Source organism: Lepidochelys olivacea (genome assembly GCF_965140295.1).
Source record: "Lepidochelys olivacea isolate rLepOli2 genome assembly, chromosome: 7".
NCBI classification, from domain to species: domain Eukaryota; kingdom Metazoa; phylum Chordata; order Testudines; family Cheloniidae; genus Lepidochelys; species Lepidochelys olivacea.
This window is the reverse complement of record NC_140417.1, coordinates 78,651,540-78,669,246: the sequence shown is the minus strand read 5'-3', so window position 1 is coordinate 78,669,246 and position 17,707 is coordinate 78,651,540. Positions and strand designations below refer to the sequence as shown.

General features: G+C 46.0%; 1 protein-coding gene across 2 annotated transcripts in view; it reads left to right on the top strand.

Annotated features, from left to right (window-relative positions):
- Positions 1–17,707, top strand: part of JMJD1C (jumonji domain containing 1C) — a 303,815-nt gene that overhangs the window by 268,991 nt on the left and 17,117 nt on the right. For both annotated transcript variants that reach the window (XR_014712455.1, XM_084634509.1), the window contains exons 19-23: positions 4,101–4,269; positions 4,732–4,822; positions 4,924–5,054; positions 15,354–15,476; positions 16,425–16,564. Coding sequence is in view for 1 of the 2 variants with exons in the window: in XM_084634509.1 (XP_084490635.1) it covers positions 4,101–4,269; positions 4,732–4,822; positions 4,924–5,054; positions 15,354–15,476; positions 16,425–16,564 (654 nt within the window). In the remaining variant the exon portion in view is untranslated. The remainder of the gene's footprint in view (positions 1–4,100; positions 4,270–4,731; positions 4,823–4,923; positions 5,055–15,353; positions 15,477–16,424; positions 16,565–17,707) is intronic.

Sequence of the window (17,707 nt, the reverse complement as noted above, 5' to 3'; positions counted from 1 at the left end):
GATGTGAATGTATTCAGCTGCCAGGGTGGTCACATCGGCGGTGGCCATGAGACGCAACTCCTGATTGCAGGCTTCTGAGCTGTCCCAGGAGATGCAGACCACGATCCAGGACCTCACATTTGAAAGTTTGGGGCTCTTCTCTGAGCTGACTGACTGTAGGCTCCATGGACTCAAGGACTCCCAAGCCACCTTCCACTCCCTGGGCTTGCACGCCCCTCAGCCAGTCAGGAAGCCGTTCTGACCTCTGCCGCTGCATCCTCAGTCGCAGTGTAGGTCTTGTGGGGCTCTCAGGTTTGGCTCCTGCATGAGGAAGGACAAGGATAAGGGGCGTAAGAGACACTACCCGTCCTCTTCCCACCTGGCTGCCCAACCTGACCCTCCCAGAAGTCAGGGAGGCCAGAAGCAGTCATTTTGAGGATGCACTAAGGGACAGTACTGGATCCAACCCTCCCTTTCCTCAACTGCCTCTGTCCTTTCCGGTTGCCCTGGTCCCATGTCACTTCGGACCACTGGGTGCTCGATACAGTTTCGTCAGGCTGCAGGCTGATTCCTGAGCAACTCCTCGTTCAGGAGGCTGAAAATGTCCTGCACCTTGAGCCAGTGGAAAAGGTTTCTCGGAACATGGAAGGCAGAGGATTTTACTCCCGTTACTTCCTAATTCCGAAGGCAAAGAGGGGCCTCAGACCCATCCTAGACCTGCGTCGCCTCAACAAGTCCTTCAAGAAGTTGAAGTTTTGCATGGTCTCTCTAGCCTCCATCATTCCCTCCCTGGATCCAGGAGATTGGTACGTCACCCTTGATTTAAAGGATGCATACTTCCATATGTCCATCTTCCTGGGCCACTGACACTTCTTCCTCTTCACGTTGGGCCAGTGCCATTTCCAGTTCATGGCAATGCCCTTTGGTCTCTTGTCGACCCCAAGAGTGTTCACAAAGTGTATAGCGCCAGTGGCCGCTTACCTGAGATGTCGAGGAGTCCAAATATTACCCCTACCTTGATGACTGATAAGCGGCCGGTCCCCAGATCAGGTGCGGAGGCATCGCGATCTGGTATGTTCCACCTGTTGCAATCTGGTGTTGATAACAAATGAGAAAAAGTCAACCTTAACCCCGGTACAATGAATAGAATTCATTGGAGCGGTCCTTGACTCCACTCGGGCCAGGACCTTCCTCCCTGAGACTCGGTTCCAGGCCATGGCAGACCTCATTGCGGGCCTGCGGACCCACCAGCTCACCACTGCTCACATGTGCCTGAGACTGTTGGGCCACATGGCAGCATGTACTTATGTGGTCCAGCACACATCTTTGCCTCAAACCCCTTCAGGCAGGGCTAGCGTCGGTCTACGTCCCCAATGTCAGGGAACTCATGGCAGTTCGACTAGCCTGCCAAGCCTTTCTACCTCAGATTCAAGATAGGGTGGTGCAGGTCCTGACGGACAATACGGCTACGGTCTTGAATATCAACAGGTAGGCAGAGCCAGGTCGCCTGCCCTCTGTCAGGAAGCCCTCTGGCTCTGGAACGTCTGTCTGCAGCACAACATCCATCTTGTGGCCGCTCACCTTCCAGGGACCAAGAACACTTTGGCAGATCACCTCAGCAGGACATTCTTGTCTCACCATAAATGGTCCCTTCATCCGGAGTTGGTCAGTTCCAACTTCCGCAGGTGGGGAACTCCCGTGGGTGGACCTGTTCGCGTCTAGGCAGAACAGGAAATGCCACGTCTTCTGCTCGATTGGGGGTATGGACGGAGAATGCTTGTCGGATGCCTTTCTGCTTCTGTGGTCGGGGGCTTTGATGGACATCTTCCCTCCAGTGCCGTTGCTGGCCAAGGTCTTCACAAGGATCAAACAGGACAGGATGAGGGTCATCAGGGTCATCCTCATAGCACCGGCATGGCCGCGCCAACACTGGTTAAGCAGTCTGCTGGACCTTTCAGTGGCAACCCCGTTCCAGCTACCACTCAGGTTGGACCCGTTGTCCCAGAACCATGGCAGTCTTTTGCTCCCCAACCTGGCTGCGTTACATCTGACGGCCTGGCTGCTGCATAGGGTTCAGCGCATCCTGTTGAGAAGTAAGAAGCCCTCCACCAGAGTGACCTACCTGGTCAAGTAGAAATTGTTCACTTGCTGGATTGCAGACAAAGGTGTTCTTCCCTAGCAGGCTGCCTGCAACTTATTCTTGACTGCCTCCTGCATCTCAAGCTCCAAGGCTTGTCCCTCTCATCAGTCAAGGTCCACCTACTGGCCATCTCCGCCTTCCACCTGCTGTTCAAGGGCAGATCAGTTTTTGCTCAGGATATCACAGCCAGATTCCTTAAGGGCCTAGAGTGCCTCCACCTGCAAGTCAGGGACCCTGTCCCACAGTGGGATTTGAATCTGGTGCTGTGGCAGCTCACGGGTCCTCCCTTCGAGCCTCTGGCTTCCTGCTCTCGCCTTCTCCTGTCTTGTAAGGTAGCATTCCTGGTCACAGTGACGTCAGCCCACCGAGTATCCAAGATTCGGGCGCTCACCTCAGAGCCACCGTACACGGTCTTCTACGAGGACAAGGTCCAGCTAAGGCCACACTCGGCTTTTCTTCCCTAGGTAGTCTCTCAGTTTCATTCAAGCCAGGACATTTACTTATGCGGCTTCGGAAAGAAGACCAGTAAGTCAGAGGAGGAGCGTAGGCTACATGCCCTACACATCAGGAGGACTCTGCCCTTCTACATTGACAGGATGAAGCCATTCTGTAAGTCGACGCACTTTTTTGTTGCTGTGGTCGACAAGATGAAAGGTTGCCCTATATCCACTCAAGGAATTTCCTCTTTGGATCACTGCCTGCATTCACTTCTGCTATGACAAAGCTAAGGTGCCACCCCCGGCAATCGTCACCGCCCACTCTACCAGGGCACAAGACTCTTCAGCAGCCTTTCTGGCCCATGTGCCTATTCAGGACATCTGTAGAGTGGTCCCTTGGTCGTCTGTCCATACCTTTATATCCCACTATGCACTGACCCAGCAGGCCCAGGATGGTGCTGGCTTCAGTAGGGCAGTACTGCAAGCCACTAAGCTGTGAACTCCAGGCCCACCTCTGTGCATACTGCTTGTAAGTTACCTAAAATGGAATTAACATGAGCAAGCACTTGAAGAAGAAAAACGGTTTCCTACCTTTTCATAACTGTTGTTCTTCAACATGTGTTGCTCATGTCCATTCCATTTCCCACCCTTCTACCCCTGTCGGAGTTGTCGGCAAGAAGGAACAGAGAGGGCCAGGGCAGGCAGCGCCTGATGTACCGCTGCGTGGGAGCATGGCTCCAGAGGACGGCACAGGCGGCCCTACACTAAAGCAGAAATCTCTGACAACTGTGCACATGGGCACACGCACTCCTAAAATGGAATGGACGTGAGCAATGCATCTTGAAGAACAACAGTTACGAAAAGGTAGGTAACTGTTTTTTTCTCAGTTCATTAGTAATTACAGTTTTTGAATCAAATATCTACACTGATACTAGAAAAAAACGTTCTCTAACAACAGTTACAACGCAGACACTTTGAGAAGAAGAATTGTGATGTGCGCTGAGGATAACTGAAAGTGTGACGCTGTACCCAACAAGTTTTATATATTTTAAATAATTGAACCTTTTATTACAGAACATGAATTTAGTCTTGTGCTTGTTCTATTTCACTGTTTAATATCTGACTGCTCAGATATCTGAACTTTTGGAGAGTGAATTAGTAGGATCGGTATGTAGCATATATTGGCCCTTTCCCCATATTGAAAGGTATATTTTTAATAGATTTTATTACTGTGCTCAGAAGTTTGTAAGGCACATCACAAATAGTTTTCTCAGTGTCAATGTAGATATTTGATTCAAATTCTGTAATTACTATTAACAAATAAGAAGGATTCTCCTAAATTGTGTTGAAGATTAGGCAACAGAAAAATTCTCAATGAAATCCTGATCATATTGAAGTCAATGGCAGTTTTGCCATTGACTTCAGGGGGCCAAGACTTCACCCCAAGACTAGAATGTATTTATTTGCTTTGGCTTAATTGAAAAAGCACCATCTTGAAATGCAGTTTGTATTAGACTTTTACCATTTCTTTATTTATTTTTAAGCCTGTGTTAGTGTCTGGAGTGCACAAGAAGATGAACATCAACTTGTGGAAGGCAGAGTCAATTAGCCTAGATTTTGGAGACCACAAAGCTGATCTGCTAAACTGCAAAGACAGCATTATTTCAAACACCAATGTCAAGGAATTCTGGGATGGTTTTGAAGAAGTTGCAAGTATGTTATTTCAAGTATATTATTCCAATAATCATAAATACTGTAGCCACATATGCGGCAAACAAAGGATACTCTTTAACCATGGATTTTGAGGTTTTGAAGATGTTTAATTCAAACAAAAATTTTAGCCAATCTGTTTAGAGAGTACAGAGGCTTTGCATTTTGTACGTTTGCAGGATGGCATAGATACAGTATATGCCATAATATTTTCTGTATCACTCTATGAATTTTAAAGTAAATTAAATGTCCAATTTTGAGCTCAGCTATTTAAATGTGTCTTATCTTGGAGCTTGTAAAATTAGTTGCTTAGCACATGCATTAATTTTCAAAGATATGGTACAATATACAGTGTATATCTGAGATCAGAATGGAGCAGTGAAAGTTCAGTTGTATCGACCGGTTCAGTATAAAGAAAAAGCCTAAAATGTGTGTAGTTTTGAATAATTTGTATATTGTTTACAGAACGGCAAAAAATAAAAGGTGGGGAAACAGTTATATTAAAACTGAAAGACTGGCCCTCTGGTGAAGACTTCAAGGCTATGATGCCTGCAAGGTATTTCTTTATTTAAAATTCATAAATTCATTATGATGATTTTATTTGTGTGTCAGAAATAATATGCATCCAATTACATTCTTCGTTCTTTTGTTCTCTAGGTATGAAGACTTATTAAAAAGTTTACCACTGCCAGAATATTGTAACCCAGAAGGAAAATTGAACTTGGCTTCCCATTTACCAGGGTTTTTTGTACGTCCAGATTTGGGACCCAGATTATGCAGTGCGTACGGTAAGTGACTATTAATATCATAGGAATACAGGAATTTCCATACTCTTCCATGCCTGTGTTCCCTTTAATCCAGTATCCTGTCTCTGACCATGGCTAGCATGTGATGGTTTAGAGCAAGGTGCAGTTGTCATTTAGTGAGGAATTATGGATAGACCGTAAAGGAAATCACTTCTAATCTCTCTGTTAATGATTGGTTTATGCCCTGAAGCATGAGGGTATTCCTTATACATTGTATTTTATTATCCTCTCTAATACAGTTGTGGATATTCTCTACAGAGTAATATTGCTTCTATCAGTTTCACTTATTAATAAACTCCCAAGTCATTTAATTTTTCTGCCTCTATATTTATTTTATGTTGAAGACTCAAAAAACCTGTTTCAAATAGACTTTGCTTCCCTCAGTCTTTCTGCACTCCAGTGTCTCCCACAGTTCTAGGTATCTGGGCTGCTCCTCTCCACTCTGCACCTCAGGGAGGCAAATCAATGTTTTGGCGCTCTGGCCATGCTCCCTCTGCCAGATTCTCTGTCTCCGAAGCAGCAGGCAATTGACAGGTCAATTGTTCCCACCCTCATTTGTCTAGTTCTTCAATTTTTTACCCAGTTTTTCCGGAAGTGGTGAGCAGATTTCTCTTTTTCAGATATCTCCTCCTCCCTGGGTTAGTTAACACTACAGTGGTTTAAATCACCCTGAGCTCCACTGCAGCATCTTCCTGCCGGCTCCTCTGCCCCATATAGGCATGGCAGAGCAGCCAAGAAAGCACTGGATCAAATCTAAACTGTGCTCTATGTATGAGGCAGCCTTCCCCCGGCTCAGTAGATTGTGAGTTGTGCCTAGACACCTGACACTCATTCCATTACATCCTGGAGCTATGAGTTGGACAGGCATCTAGGGACTCCTTCCCACCAAAGCATCTGTGACTCTATCATGGGAAAAATGGACCAGGAACTCCAGTGCAGAACAGGGAGAGGCTCCAAAGGTAAAGAGGACTCCAGCCAGTTAACTTACGGGGTAAGACCTAGGGGACCCTGGAGAACAAAGAATGGAGGCTTTGAGGTCAACAAGTTCCCTCCCCCAAGACCCCTACAAGTCTTAAAGTGGGTCCTGAGTGCCCTGGGAAAAGAAGCAGGGCTGCTAATCAGTCTCCCTCTCTCCCAGTTTGACTGAGGACTCTGAAAATGTGTCCCCCCACCCCAGAATGGAACCCAGCAGGGGAGATTTCAGAGAGAGAGATCCATCGAGACGGCTTTAGGCACAAAAGGCTTCACCAAAGCCACAGCAGAGCTTCTACACTCCCAACGTGCCCAAAAAGAGCTGAAAAAACCAGAGAAAATCCAGAAAGTACAAATCTTCTGACCTCTTGCCCCTCCTCCTCTTCCGAAAACGAGCTGTCAAGGGCTGAAACCAAACAGGTCTGGAAAAAGAGGAATTCCAGGCTGTGCAGTAAGGTTGTCTCCATGATTCAAATTCAACCTGACACAGCTGTAGCATTCCTAGCAAGGGCAGAGCAGGGTGGTTATTTCCTCAGAAGGGGAAATATGCCTGAAGAAGCCCCCGGGTAGAAAGATGAAGGCCACTCTCTAAAAGGCTGCCTCTGCCACCCTCAGGGCATCCCTAATAGCTACCTGCCTTGCAAAAGCGTCTCTCTCCTGGATGGAAGATCTCAGAGCCCTTAATGACAGAGATCACCCTGACATTGGTTCCATTTTAAAGAAGGGCTTCCTAGAAACAGCATTTGTAGCTGATGCTTCAATGGCTGTAATGAAGTCCTCAGTCCAAGCCAGGATTTCCAGATCTGTAGCCAGATGCTACTTATGGCTCCAACCCTGGAAAGTGACTACCCATTCTAAGCAGGTCCTGTGCTCGGCCAAGTTCACAGGCTCTCTCTTTTTTGGAAAAAAGCTGGATAAGATGGTGGTTAACAGTGCTGCAAAATCCAAACATTAACTTTCTTTCATTGGTAAGTGCCCTCAGAAAAGAATATAGACTGGCCTTCAGACAGAGGTGCTCCTTTCAGAGGTGCTCCTTTAGTTTGTCATCATAGAGTTACCAACAAAGGGACAACAGATTCCCCAAAGGAAAACAGTAGAACCGAGTTTGAGGGGAAATCCAGAGTGATCTCAGCCTCCTTGCAAACCCACTTTGACAAAGATTGCATGTAGACTCTGCCCAGAACTGAGACTAGGGGACAAAATTTCCCATTTCCTGGAGGAATGGTTTACATTGGCCACAGACAAGTGAGTCAGGGGTATAGTAAGCGAGGGATATTTCCTCAAGCTACAGGCTCCACCCCATCCATTCTTCATCCAGTTTCCCATTTCCAGCAATCCCTTAAAGCACAATATGATTCAGAACGAAGTATCTCATCTTTCAGATATGGGAATGCTAGAGTGTGTTCCCTCTCAGGGTTGTATGCAATCTGTTTCATTTTGCAGAAACGCACAGGGGGTATCCAAGCCGTTTTGGACCTCAAAAGGCTCAGCAAGTGAATGAAGAGAACAAGATTTTGGATGGAGACTCTGGCCTCTATTGTGTCGTCCCTGGTGCGGGGAGACTTCCTGACTTCAGTGGATCTAGGACAGGGGAGGGCAAACTACAGCCCATGGGCCGGATCCGGCCTGTCAGGGCTTTCAGTCCGGCTTGCAGGATTACCAGCCCCATGGCGCAGCGTGGCTAAGGCAGGCTCCCTGCTTGCCCTGGCCCCACACCGCTCCCGGAAGTGGCCGGCACCATGTCCCTGCTGCCTCTGTATGTGTGTGCGGGGGGGGGGGGAGTAGAGGGCTCTGTGCACTGCCTGCAGGCACTGCCCCCTGCAGCTCCCCATTGGTTGGGAACGGGGAACCACAGCCAATGGGAGCTTTGGGCGAGGCGAGGGTGGTGCATGGCAGAACCCCATCCCCAGGAGCCATTGCCAGACATGCTGGACACTTCTGGGAACGGTGCAAGGCCAGGGCAGTCAAGGAGCCTGCCTCAGCCCCTCTGCACGCCGCTGCCACCCTAGCGCCGCTCAAAGTAAGCGGTGCCAGGCCAGAGCCCAAACCCTTCCTGCACCCCGCACCCCAACTCCCTGCCCTGAGCCCCTTCCTGCACACCGCACTCCTTCCTGTGCCCCGAGCCCCTTCCTGCACACCGCACTCCCTCCTGTGCCCCAACCCCCCGTCCCAGCTCTATATTCATGGCACTGCATACAATTTCCCTACCCAGATGTGGCCCTCAGGCCAAAAAGTTTGTCCACCCCTGATCTAGGAGGTGCCACCACAGACTTCTGAGGTTTCCCTATGTCAGGAAACATAATCAGTACCCAGCACTCCCGTTCAGTCTGTTCTCAGCCCTCAGGGTTTTTTCAAAGATGGCAATCATAGCCAGATGCAGCTCACAGGGAGCCCACCTGGATGACATCCTGATCAGAGCTCCATCAGAGTGAGCAGCTCACAGAGCCTTGTTCAGATGTTGTGGCTCCTGCTGGCTCAGTTTCATTATCAATGTCCAGAAAAGTTTGATTCCATCCACCAGAATTACTCATCTGGGGGGTGAAAATAGGCACCTCACTATGAAAGCTCTACCCATCATTAGAAAGATTCCAGAAAATCCAAGATGTTATCTGCTTCAGAGCCACAGAAAACATGCCATAGCACTGTGCCTTGAACAGGTAGGCCTTTTGGTGGTGTATATAGGATCACTCCATGGCCACAGTCATGCATCAGGTGCGTTCAAGCCTTCATCTTAAAAGTGTGGGACCATTCCTTGGAACACATGAAATATCATGAATGGATTCCAGTATAGGGGCTCAACTCCCTACAATGGATGTGAGCTCAGGACATTGTCCACAAAGGATGCTCTTCTGCTTTCCAACCAACTCCAGCCTGGAGAGTTTGGTAACACGTTTGCAAACCCAAACAGCTCAGGGCCTCTGGAGCCCCAAGGAAACGGCTCATGGCATAAACCGTCTAGAGCTGAGAGCGGTCAAGCTGATTCTGCAGTAGTTCCAGACCACTGTAGAGGAGAACCATGTCCTGATTCAGTCAGACAGCACAATTGCAGTTGCATATTTAAACCAAGGGGAACTGAGGAACCTGGCACTACACACGAAAGCAGTAGAAATAATGAGGTGGGTGGAGCAATTTCTCCTTTCCTTCAGAGCATTCCACATAAAAGGGGATGTGAACCAAAAGGCAGGCTAGCTCAGTGGGCTCATGGTTGTCAACTCAGAGTGGTGTCTGAATAGGAGGTTTCTGATCTCAGAGTTCAGATGTTTGGCCTCCATTCAACTGACCCATTGATGAATCATATGAACTCAGAGCCCGTAATACTTCACCAGGGAGTCAGACCCCAGATCCATGGCGCTTGTCCCACAGTTGGCTGCTGAATCTATTCTACGTGTTTCTACCCTTTCCACAACTGGGGAGGGTGGTCCAGAAAATAAAACAAGAACAGGCAGTGATAATACTGATAACACCACATTGGCAGAGGAGACCTTGGGGTTCAAACCTGATATTGCTGAAACTGGAGCCTCCTTTCCAACTTACATGGAGACTGGACATTCTCTCATAAAGTCCTCTTCTTCATCTGGACTGGGAGCGGCCTCAACTAACAGCCTGTCTATTAAAAAGGAAGCTCTAAAAGATCTTGGTCTGTCCTCCAGAGCCATTAAGACATTGCTTTCATTTAGAAAAGTATCAACACTAAAGGCATACTCCTCAGTCTGGTCCAGATTCAACAACTGGTGCCAAGAGCACAGTGCAAATCCCAGAAATCCAGGAATTCCAGCCATTTTGGGTTTTCCCCAAGGAGAAAGAGGTCTTCAGCCCAATACCATTGCACATCAAGTGTCTGTTCTTAGTAGCAGGATGTTCACAGGATCCTCTGGCTCCCTCCCAGATAACAAGATTCCTTTGAGCAGTCCAATTAGCTAGACCTGCAGTCAAGCTGCTATTTTCAACATGGGACCTACCTCAAGTGTAGAGGGCTTTGACAAACTATCCCTCTGAGTCTTTGCCTTCACTGTTGCCATTTTACTTATCTATTAATACTTGTTTCTTAATAGCTGTCACGTCCACCAAGTGAGTGCCGGAGCAGGCAGCCTTTTCTATACAAGAGTCTTACTGTGTGTTCCATGAGGACAAGGCAGAGCTCAGGACAAATCCTTTCTTCCTAAGATATATTCCTCCTTCCACATTTCCCAAGAGGTTGTGCTTCCTTCGTTTTGTCAAAAAACACAGCATCCAACTGAAAAAATATGGCACACCTTAGATTTTCAAAGTTCTGCTTATACCTATCTTAGATGTATAGAATCACAAGGCGATTGGGCTCTCTCTTCATGTCCTTCCATCCAAAATGCCAGGGACTCAGAGTTTCCATGTTCTCCATTGCTAGTTGGATTAAACTATGCATTGTGGAAGCCTACCAAGCATCAGTGGTTCCTGTTCCAGAAGGGATAAAGCACACTCCATAAGATTTTGTACCACCTTGTGGGCAGAATGAGCAAGTGCGTCCACTTTGGAAATTTGCAAAGCAGCCACTTGGTCTACAGCTAATACCTTTGGGTATGTGTACACTATGAAATTAGGTTGATTTTATAGAAGTCGATTTTTAGAAATTGATTTTTTACAGTCTATTGCATACGTCCCCACTAAGCGCATTAAGTTGGCGAAGTGCGTCCTCACTATCATGGCTAGCATCGACTTACGGAGCGGTGCACTGTGGGTAGCTATCCCACAGTTCCCGCAGTCTCTGCTGCCCATTGGAATTCTGGGTTAAGATCCCAATGCCTGATGGGGCAAAAACATTGTCATGAGTGGTTTTGGGTACATGTCGTCAGTCGCCCCTCCCTCCGTGAAAGCAAAGGCAGACAATCATAGAATCATAGAATATCAGGGTTGGAAGGGACCTCAGGAGGTCATCTAGTCCAACCCCCTGCTCAAAGCAGGACCAATCCTCCATAGTTGCCCCAGATCCCTAAATGGCCCCCTCAAAGATTGAACTCACAACCCTGGGATTAGCAGGCCAATGCTCAAACCACTGAGCTATCTATCCCATCCCAATCTCTCCCCACAATCATTTCATGCCTCTTTTCTTGGGTTACCCATGCAGATGCCATACCACGGCAAGCATGGAGCCCACTCAGCTCACCATCACCACTGCTGTTGTGGGCAAGTCTACTGTCGGGGCTGCTGTGATCCAAGTAGCCAGTGCAATCGTTGACGTTCTGTTATCAGGGGTAGTGACTCTGGGAAATGTGTGGGCCTTTTTAGATTTCAAGCCTAGATTAGATTAGAGGCCTAGACCGTTCATTCCCGTATGCTAGATTCCCCCGTACCACAATGGGTGTTGTCCTGTCTCACGGGACCCCCCTTTGAACCTCTGGCCACATGTTCCTGGTCTTACCTCTCACGGAAAGTAGCATTCCTTGTAGCAATCCCGTCGACCCAATGTGTCTTGGCACTCAGGGCCTTGTCCTCGGAACCCCCATATACGGTCTTCCACAGGGATAAAGTCCAGTTTCGCTCACATCCCACATTCCTCCTGAAAGTGCTCTCCGCCTTCCATATGGAGCAGGACATTTTTCTTCCAGTGCTCTGTCCTAAGCCCCATTCCTCCAACAAGGAACACCGCCTTCACACGCTCAATGTGCGTAGAGCGCTGGCCTTTTATCTGGATCGGACCACGCCCTTCCGGAAATCCTCGCAACTGTTTATTGCCTCGGCTGAGCGTATGAAGGGGCAACCCATTTCCACCCAGCGCCTTTCTCGCTGGATTACCCCATGCATACGCACATGCTACAATCTGGCAGGGGTTTCCCCACCACCGATCGTCAGGGTGCACTCTATGAAAGCTCAGGCCTCGGCGGCAGCCTATGTAGCCCATGTCCCTATCCAAGACATATGTAGGGCTGCCACTTGGTCCTCAGTCCACATGTTTACTTCACCTTATGCAATCGTCTCCCAAACTAGAGATGACACCGAGTTGGGCAGGGCGGTAGTGCGTCCCAGGAACTCATAAACTCTTACCCACCTCCAACAGATATAATTTGGAGTCACCTACTGTGGAATACACATGAGCAATCACTCAAAGAAGAAAGGACGGTTACCTGTCCCATAACTGGTGTTCCTTGAGTTGTGTTGCTCAGGTGTATTCCACATCCCGCCCTCCTTCCCCTCTGTTGGAGTTGTCCAGCAAGAAGGAACTGAGGGTGGGGGGAGTGCGCAGCTCCCTTTATAGCGTGATAAAGGCGCCACTCCAGGAGTTGCAGCGGTGCTCCCCCCATATGGGTACTGCTAAGGGAAAAACTTCCGGCACCAGTGCATGTGGCAAGCATGCACACCTACTGTGGAATACACCTGAGCAACACATCTTGAAGAACGCCAGTTACAGAACAGGTAACTGCCTATCTTCCCCCACATGAGCTCCCCAATTCCAAAATCAACTATAGGCTGAGCAAGTGCAGAATGGTGGTAGAATGTGCCTTTGGACATTTAAAAGCTCGCTGGTGCTCTTTGCTGACTAGGTCAGACCTCAGTGCAACCAACATTCCCATTGTTATTGCTGCTTGCTGTGTGCTCCATAATATCTGTGAGAGTCAGGGGGAGACATTTATGGCGGGGTGAGAGGCTGAGGCAAATCGCCTGGCGTCCGATTTTGAGCAGTCAGACACTAGGGCGATTAGAAGAGCACAGCAAGGCTCACAGCGCATCATAGCGGCTTTGAAAACCAGTTTCATGAGTGGCCAGGCTTCGGTGTGATAGTTGTGTGTGTTTCTCCTTGATGCAAACCCGCCCCCTTTGTTGATTTTAATTCCCTGTAAGACAACCACCCTCCCTCCTTCGAAATAAAGTAACTATTGTTTTGAAACCATGTATTCTTTCTTTCTTAATGTAAAAAAAAAAAAAGAGAGAAATAATGGACAAGGTAGCCTGGGTGGGGTGGGGGAGGAGGGAAGGACAAGGCCACATTGTTTATTGTAGTCACACTAACAAGGCAGATATGGAACTTGGGGAGGAGGGCAGGCAGTTATACAGTGGATGCAGCGGGGCTCTGTGCTCTTGTTGGCTTTCCTGCAGCTCCAACAGACATTTCATCATGTCCGTTTGCTCCCCCAACAGATGGTTCATTATGTCCATTTGCTCCCCCATTAGCCTCAGCATTGCGTCCTGCCTCCGCTCTTCGCTCTCACTGAATTCTTTCCTGGCCTCTGCAACTGAATGCCTCCATGCATTAAGCTGTGCCCTATCAGTGCGGGAGCCCATGAGCTCAGAAAACGTGTCATTGCGAGTGTGGGTTTTTTTTCGCCTTCTAATCTGCAATAACCTCAGGGATGGAGATGATATGGGGAGCGTAGAAATATTCTCCACTCTACAATTCTGGGTGAACTGAATGGTCACCTGTGCTGCTGAGTTCGCCACGCTGACCAAACAGGAAATGAATTTCAGAAGTTCCCTGGGGTTTTTCCTGTGTACCTGGCTAGTGCATCGGAGTTCAAAGTGCTGTCCAGAGCAGTCACAATGAAGCATTCTGGGATGGCTCCCGGAGGCCAGTACCATCGATTTGCGTCTGCACTACCCCAAATTCAACCCAGCAAGGTCGATTTTAGCACTACTCTCCTCGTCAGGGAGGAGTACAGAAGTGGTTTTTAAGAGCGCTTTAGGTCAATGGAACGGGGTTGGTTGTGTGGATGCAGTCATTTTTAAATCAACCTAATGCAGCTGAATTCGACCTAACCCCATCATGTAGACCAGGCCTTCGTTAAGCACTATAAGATGGACTTCTTGTCCTCCGCAGAAGCTGCCTTCGGCAGGAATGTGCTGCAGGCAGTGGCCCAGAAATAATGTTGTTTTTTTACCAAAAATGGAGGGATACTTTCTTCTTTCCTTACCTACTAACTTTTTTCATAACCTTCCCTACATCTGTTCCATTGTTCATTACTTCCCAGATGTCCAGAACTGTAGGTGATGCTGGGCTGCAGAATGGAAAATTTCTTACTGTTAATTTCCATTCTGCTAGCAGTATCTCCAACAATTCTCCCCACCCTAGATAACTCATGAGTCAAAAGTCGGATCACCACCATACAATCTTTTTTTTTTTTGCCTAATGTACATAGTTATTTCATTAGCTCAGGAGTATTTGTTAATAGTGTTGTGCAAGTTTTACAACTTTGAAATAACTCATCCGGCAGCAAGTATGAGCAGAGGGGGCATGGCCAGTGTGCAAAGCACCTAAATGTGGATCTACTTCTATGAGCTGCAGAGGGGAGGGGAGCAACCCAAACATCCTGAGTTGTGGGAGACGCAGCTAGAAGAAAGGATATTATTGGTAAGACACTTTCCATTCTCTTGGAAATTAATTTTTTTCTATCCATTTTTCAAATTATATTAATATTACAAGAGGGTAAGTTATGACTTATTGCATGAAGGCTTTGATTAAAAGTGGATTTGAGTCTCTTGAAATGTGTATTAAAGGTAGCAATCAAAAGATGTTTGAGGTATTATAGGTGAAACATTCATGACACCCCTATTTCAAGTTTTTGTAGGACTTTTTGTTCTAAAACCTTGTTTTCAGATACTTATAACTACTCATTTTTCACCTTTTGGACTGAAATTTTACAAGTTTCTTCCCTGCTTAAGAAGTTTTTTTTTATTTTGAGGGACAGGAGTACAGCGGTTCATTGTGAGAATAAGAGTGGGGGAGAGACCAGATTTTTTTAAATTAAGTATTCTAATAGTGAAATACTTGAGTATAAAGTTTAAATTTTTCAGGAAAATTATCATTACCAGGAAATGCCTTTGATTATTCTGGTTAAAATTAGTTTTGTTTTGACAAACTTATTACATAGGAACTGTTGCCTGGACAAAGCAAACTTAAAAGAACATTGTTTGAAGTAAAACTTTTGAAGATTTTTTTTACACAGATTGTGGAAAATACATCCTAAATTCATAAACCAGAATATTTTAAAGAGAAAGTATAGCATATTTGGGCACATACAAATTTGTCTAACCTTCTGAGTGATGTTCAGTAATAATTCTACTTTGTACTATGTAGGTGTTTTTCATCTGTAGATCTAAAAGTGTGTCACAAAGGTAGGTAAGCATTATTGTTCCCATATGTAAAAAATGGGGATACGCTCCTGGTGACTTGCCTAAGATCAAACACCCACTCAGTACCAAGGCTGGGAACAAACCTAAGGTTGTTTTATTTCCAGTCTTGTGCTCTGTTCTGAACTAAAGTTATTTTTACAAGAATGAGTGTGAAGAGAAATATGTACTGAAATAAATCGAAGCCCTATCTGAAACTCTTACCTTGTACTATAGGTGTGGCTGCTGCTAAAGATCAAGATATAGGAACTACAAATCTCCATGTTGAAGTTTCTGATGTAGTGAACATCCTTGCCTATGTGGGCATAGCAAAAGGAAATGGAGTACTCTCAAAAGCAGGTAAAAAAAAGTTGATTTGTATTATACAGAAATAGATTGAATAACAACTCACTTAAAAGTTTGGGTAAGTATTTTGATAGGCACTTTTTAAATTGACACATGAAGTTTAATTCATTGTTTTAAAATATTTGTAATGTATAAATGAAACATACCTTTAACTGCATGCATATTGCTCACAGAGGTAATTTATACACAGTGAATTCTTGTACCTAAATATACTGTGGCTTAAAAATGATCACTTTCTTTGTCGTACTCTTTACCTCTTTCTTGCCATTGCCTACATATTAATGTCCCTGTTTGTACCGGTGATGGCAGAGCAAATGCACAGCAGGATAAAGAATTCCCTTATGAAGCACCACTAGCTCTTACAGCAGCTCCAGTGTGATGGTTACCAAACACCTCAGGGTCACCCTGAATCCCCCATCACGGTGTTTGCTGTGTTGAGTTTAGCGCTAAACAACTACATTCTGGGCCAGAGAGTCTGAAGTGGTATAGTGGAGCTGAAATAAGACTACCTTTAATTTTGCTTTATTTACTTTTATGTGCACCAGCATAGCTGTAGAAATAGACAAGAGATTCTTGACTTACTGTGCAGAAGAATGGACTCAAAATTGTTTTTGTTGGTTCCCTAAGACTGAATTTTAAATATTTTGATTACAGCAATGTTCTCTTATTTCAAAAAGAATTATTTCCATCAGATTTTAACAATGTTAAATTAGATTCATATCTGAGTGTAAATTGTTTTAAAGGTTTTTACACAATTTATGTTTTGTTTTCTAATTACACAAAATAGGTGAATAAAAAATAGTTTCTGAGGGTTTTCTGTAGTATTTAGAAAATGTAATAGTCTCATTATTTAGTCAGTCTGCCACAGGAAGTGTAAAAAGAAAAGAAGAAATATTTCCGCTTTCCACTGCCTGGTTTGAGTGTCTATTTGTCAATTCTTAGGAGTTTTAAAGAAGTTTGAAGAAGAAGATTTGGATGACCTTTTAAGGAAAAGATTGAAAGACTCAAGTGAATTACCTGGGGCTTTGTGGCACATTTATGCTGGCAAAGATGTTGACAAGATAAGAGAATTTCTGCAAAAGGTTAGAATTATATCAAATAGATATTTATTTTATAGACCTGAATAATCAGACTTTTCAAAATTACTATTATATCTTTAAAAAAAGAAAACATACTGCAGATACCTTGTTTGAAATGCCCCATTCCCTAAGCATCCGTTGCTGCATGGGATATTCTTGGTGAACAAACAAACTTCTCTGAACTTCTATACCAGTCCAAATGGTTTAGGTACAGTTTCTCTCAACCAATCAATGGAGACAGAACACAAAGACTTTTGATGATATCATACCCTCACACACAAGGTTGTAGTCATCTCAGCCTTCAGTTGTTGCCAGGCTCCAACTCAATTTAGCATTGACAGATCTTTCTGTCTGAAGAGCAGAAAAGCTTCAGATTCAGAAGGGATGAGTTAGGGAAGGATTCTTCTCTCAGGGAGTCCTGATAAAGTAAGAAGATCCATAAAGAAACCCATTTTCCACACCCACACACAAGAGTTTTGACCCCAGTAGGGTAGAAGGGGATTCAGGGGTATCTAGCCAAATGAATACCCCTTGAACTCAGCAGCCCCACTCCAGGGCAATAGCTCCAGGACAAGGGAAGGAGGTAGAGGTTAAGTGCAATTTAAGGAGGGACAGATAACATAGCAGGAGCTGTTCTCAAGCCTTGGCAATCATCAACCTCTAGCATGATATGCAGCTCAAGCCAACCTGGGACTCAAAGCCCTTTCCTCCCTCCCTCTCCAGGGGGCAAAAGCAGCAAAGGTGTTCCATGAGAAAATTCTCCCTCCATTCGAACAGAAAGCAAGGAAAGTGCAGGGAGTACTCAGCAGTAGTAACCCTGAGAACTGGTCCCAGAGTGGTCTGGGAGCAGAGAGGAAAAGTTAATTCAGCTTTTCTGGCTGCTCTTTTAAAATGCAGCGCACCAGCTACCCTGGAAAATGCCAAGGGGCTCAAAGACTCCTAGCCTGCTGGTGTGCTGCCTGCAGATTCTCACCAAAGCTGGTCTGATCAGAACCCTCAAGTTCTCTGAGGAGAAGGAAGAGTAGAATAGGGGGCAAAGAGCTCAACCATCTTCTAGGCTCCTCCTGAGTAGAGAAGGGAGAACAAAGTAAAGGAGGCCATATGCTCTCATTGACCAAGTTTAGTTCACATTGCAAATAGGTCCCC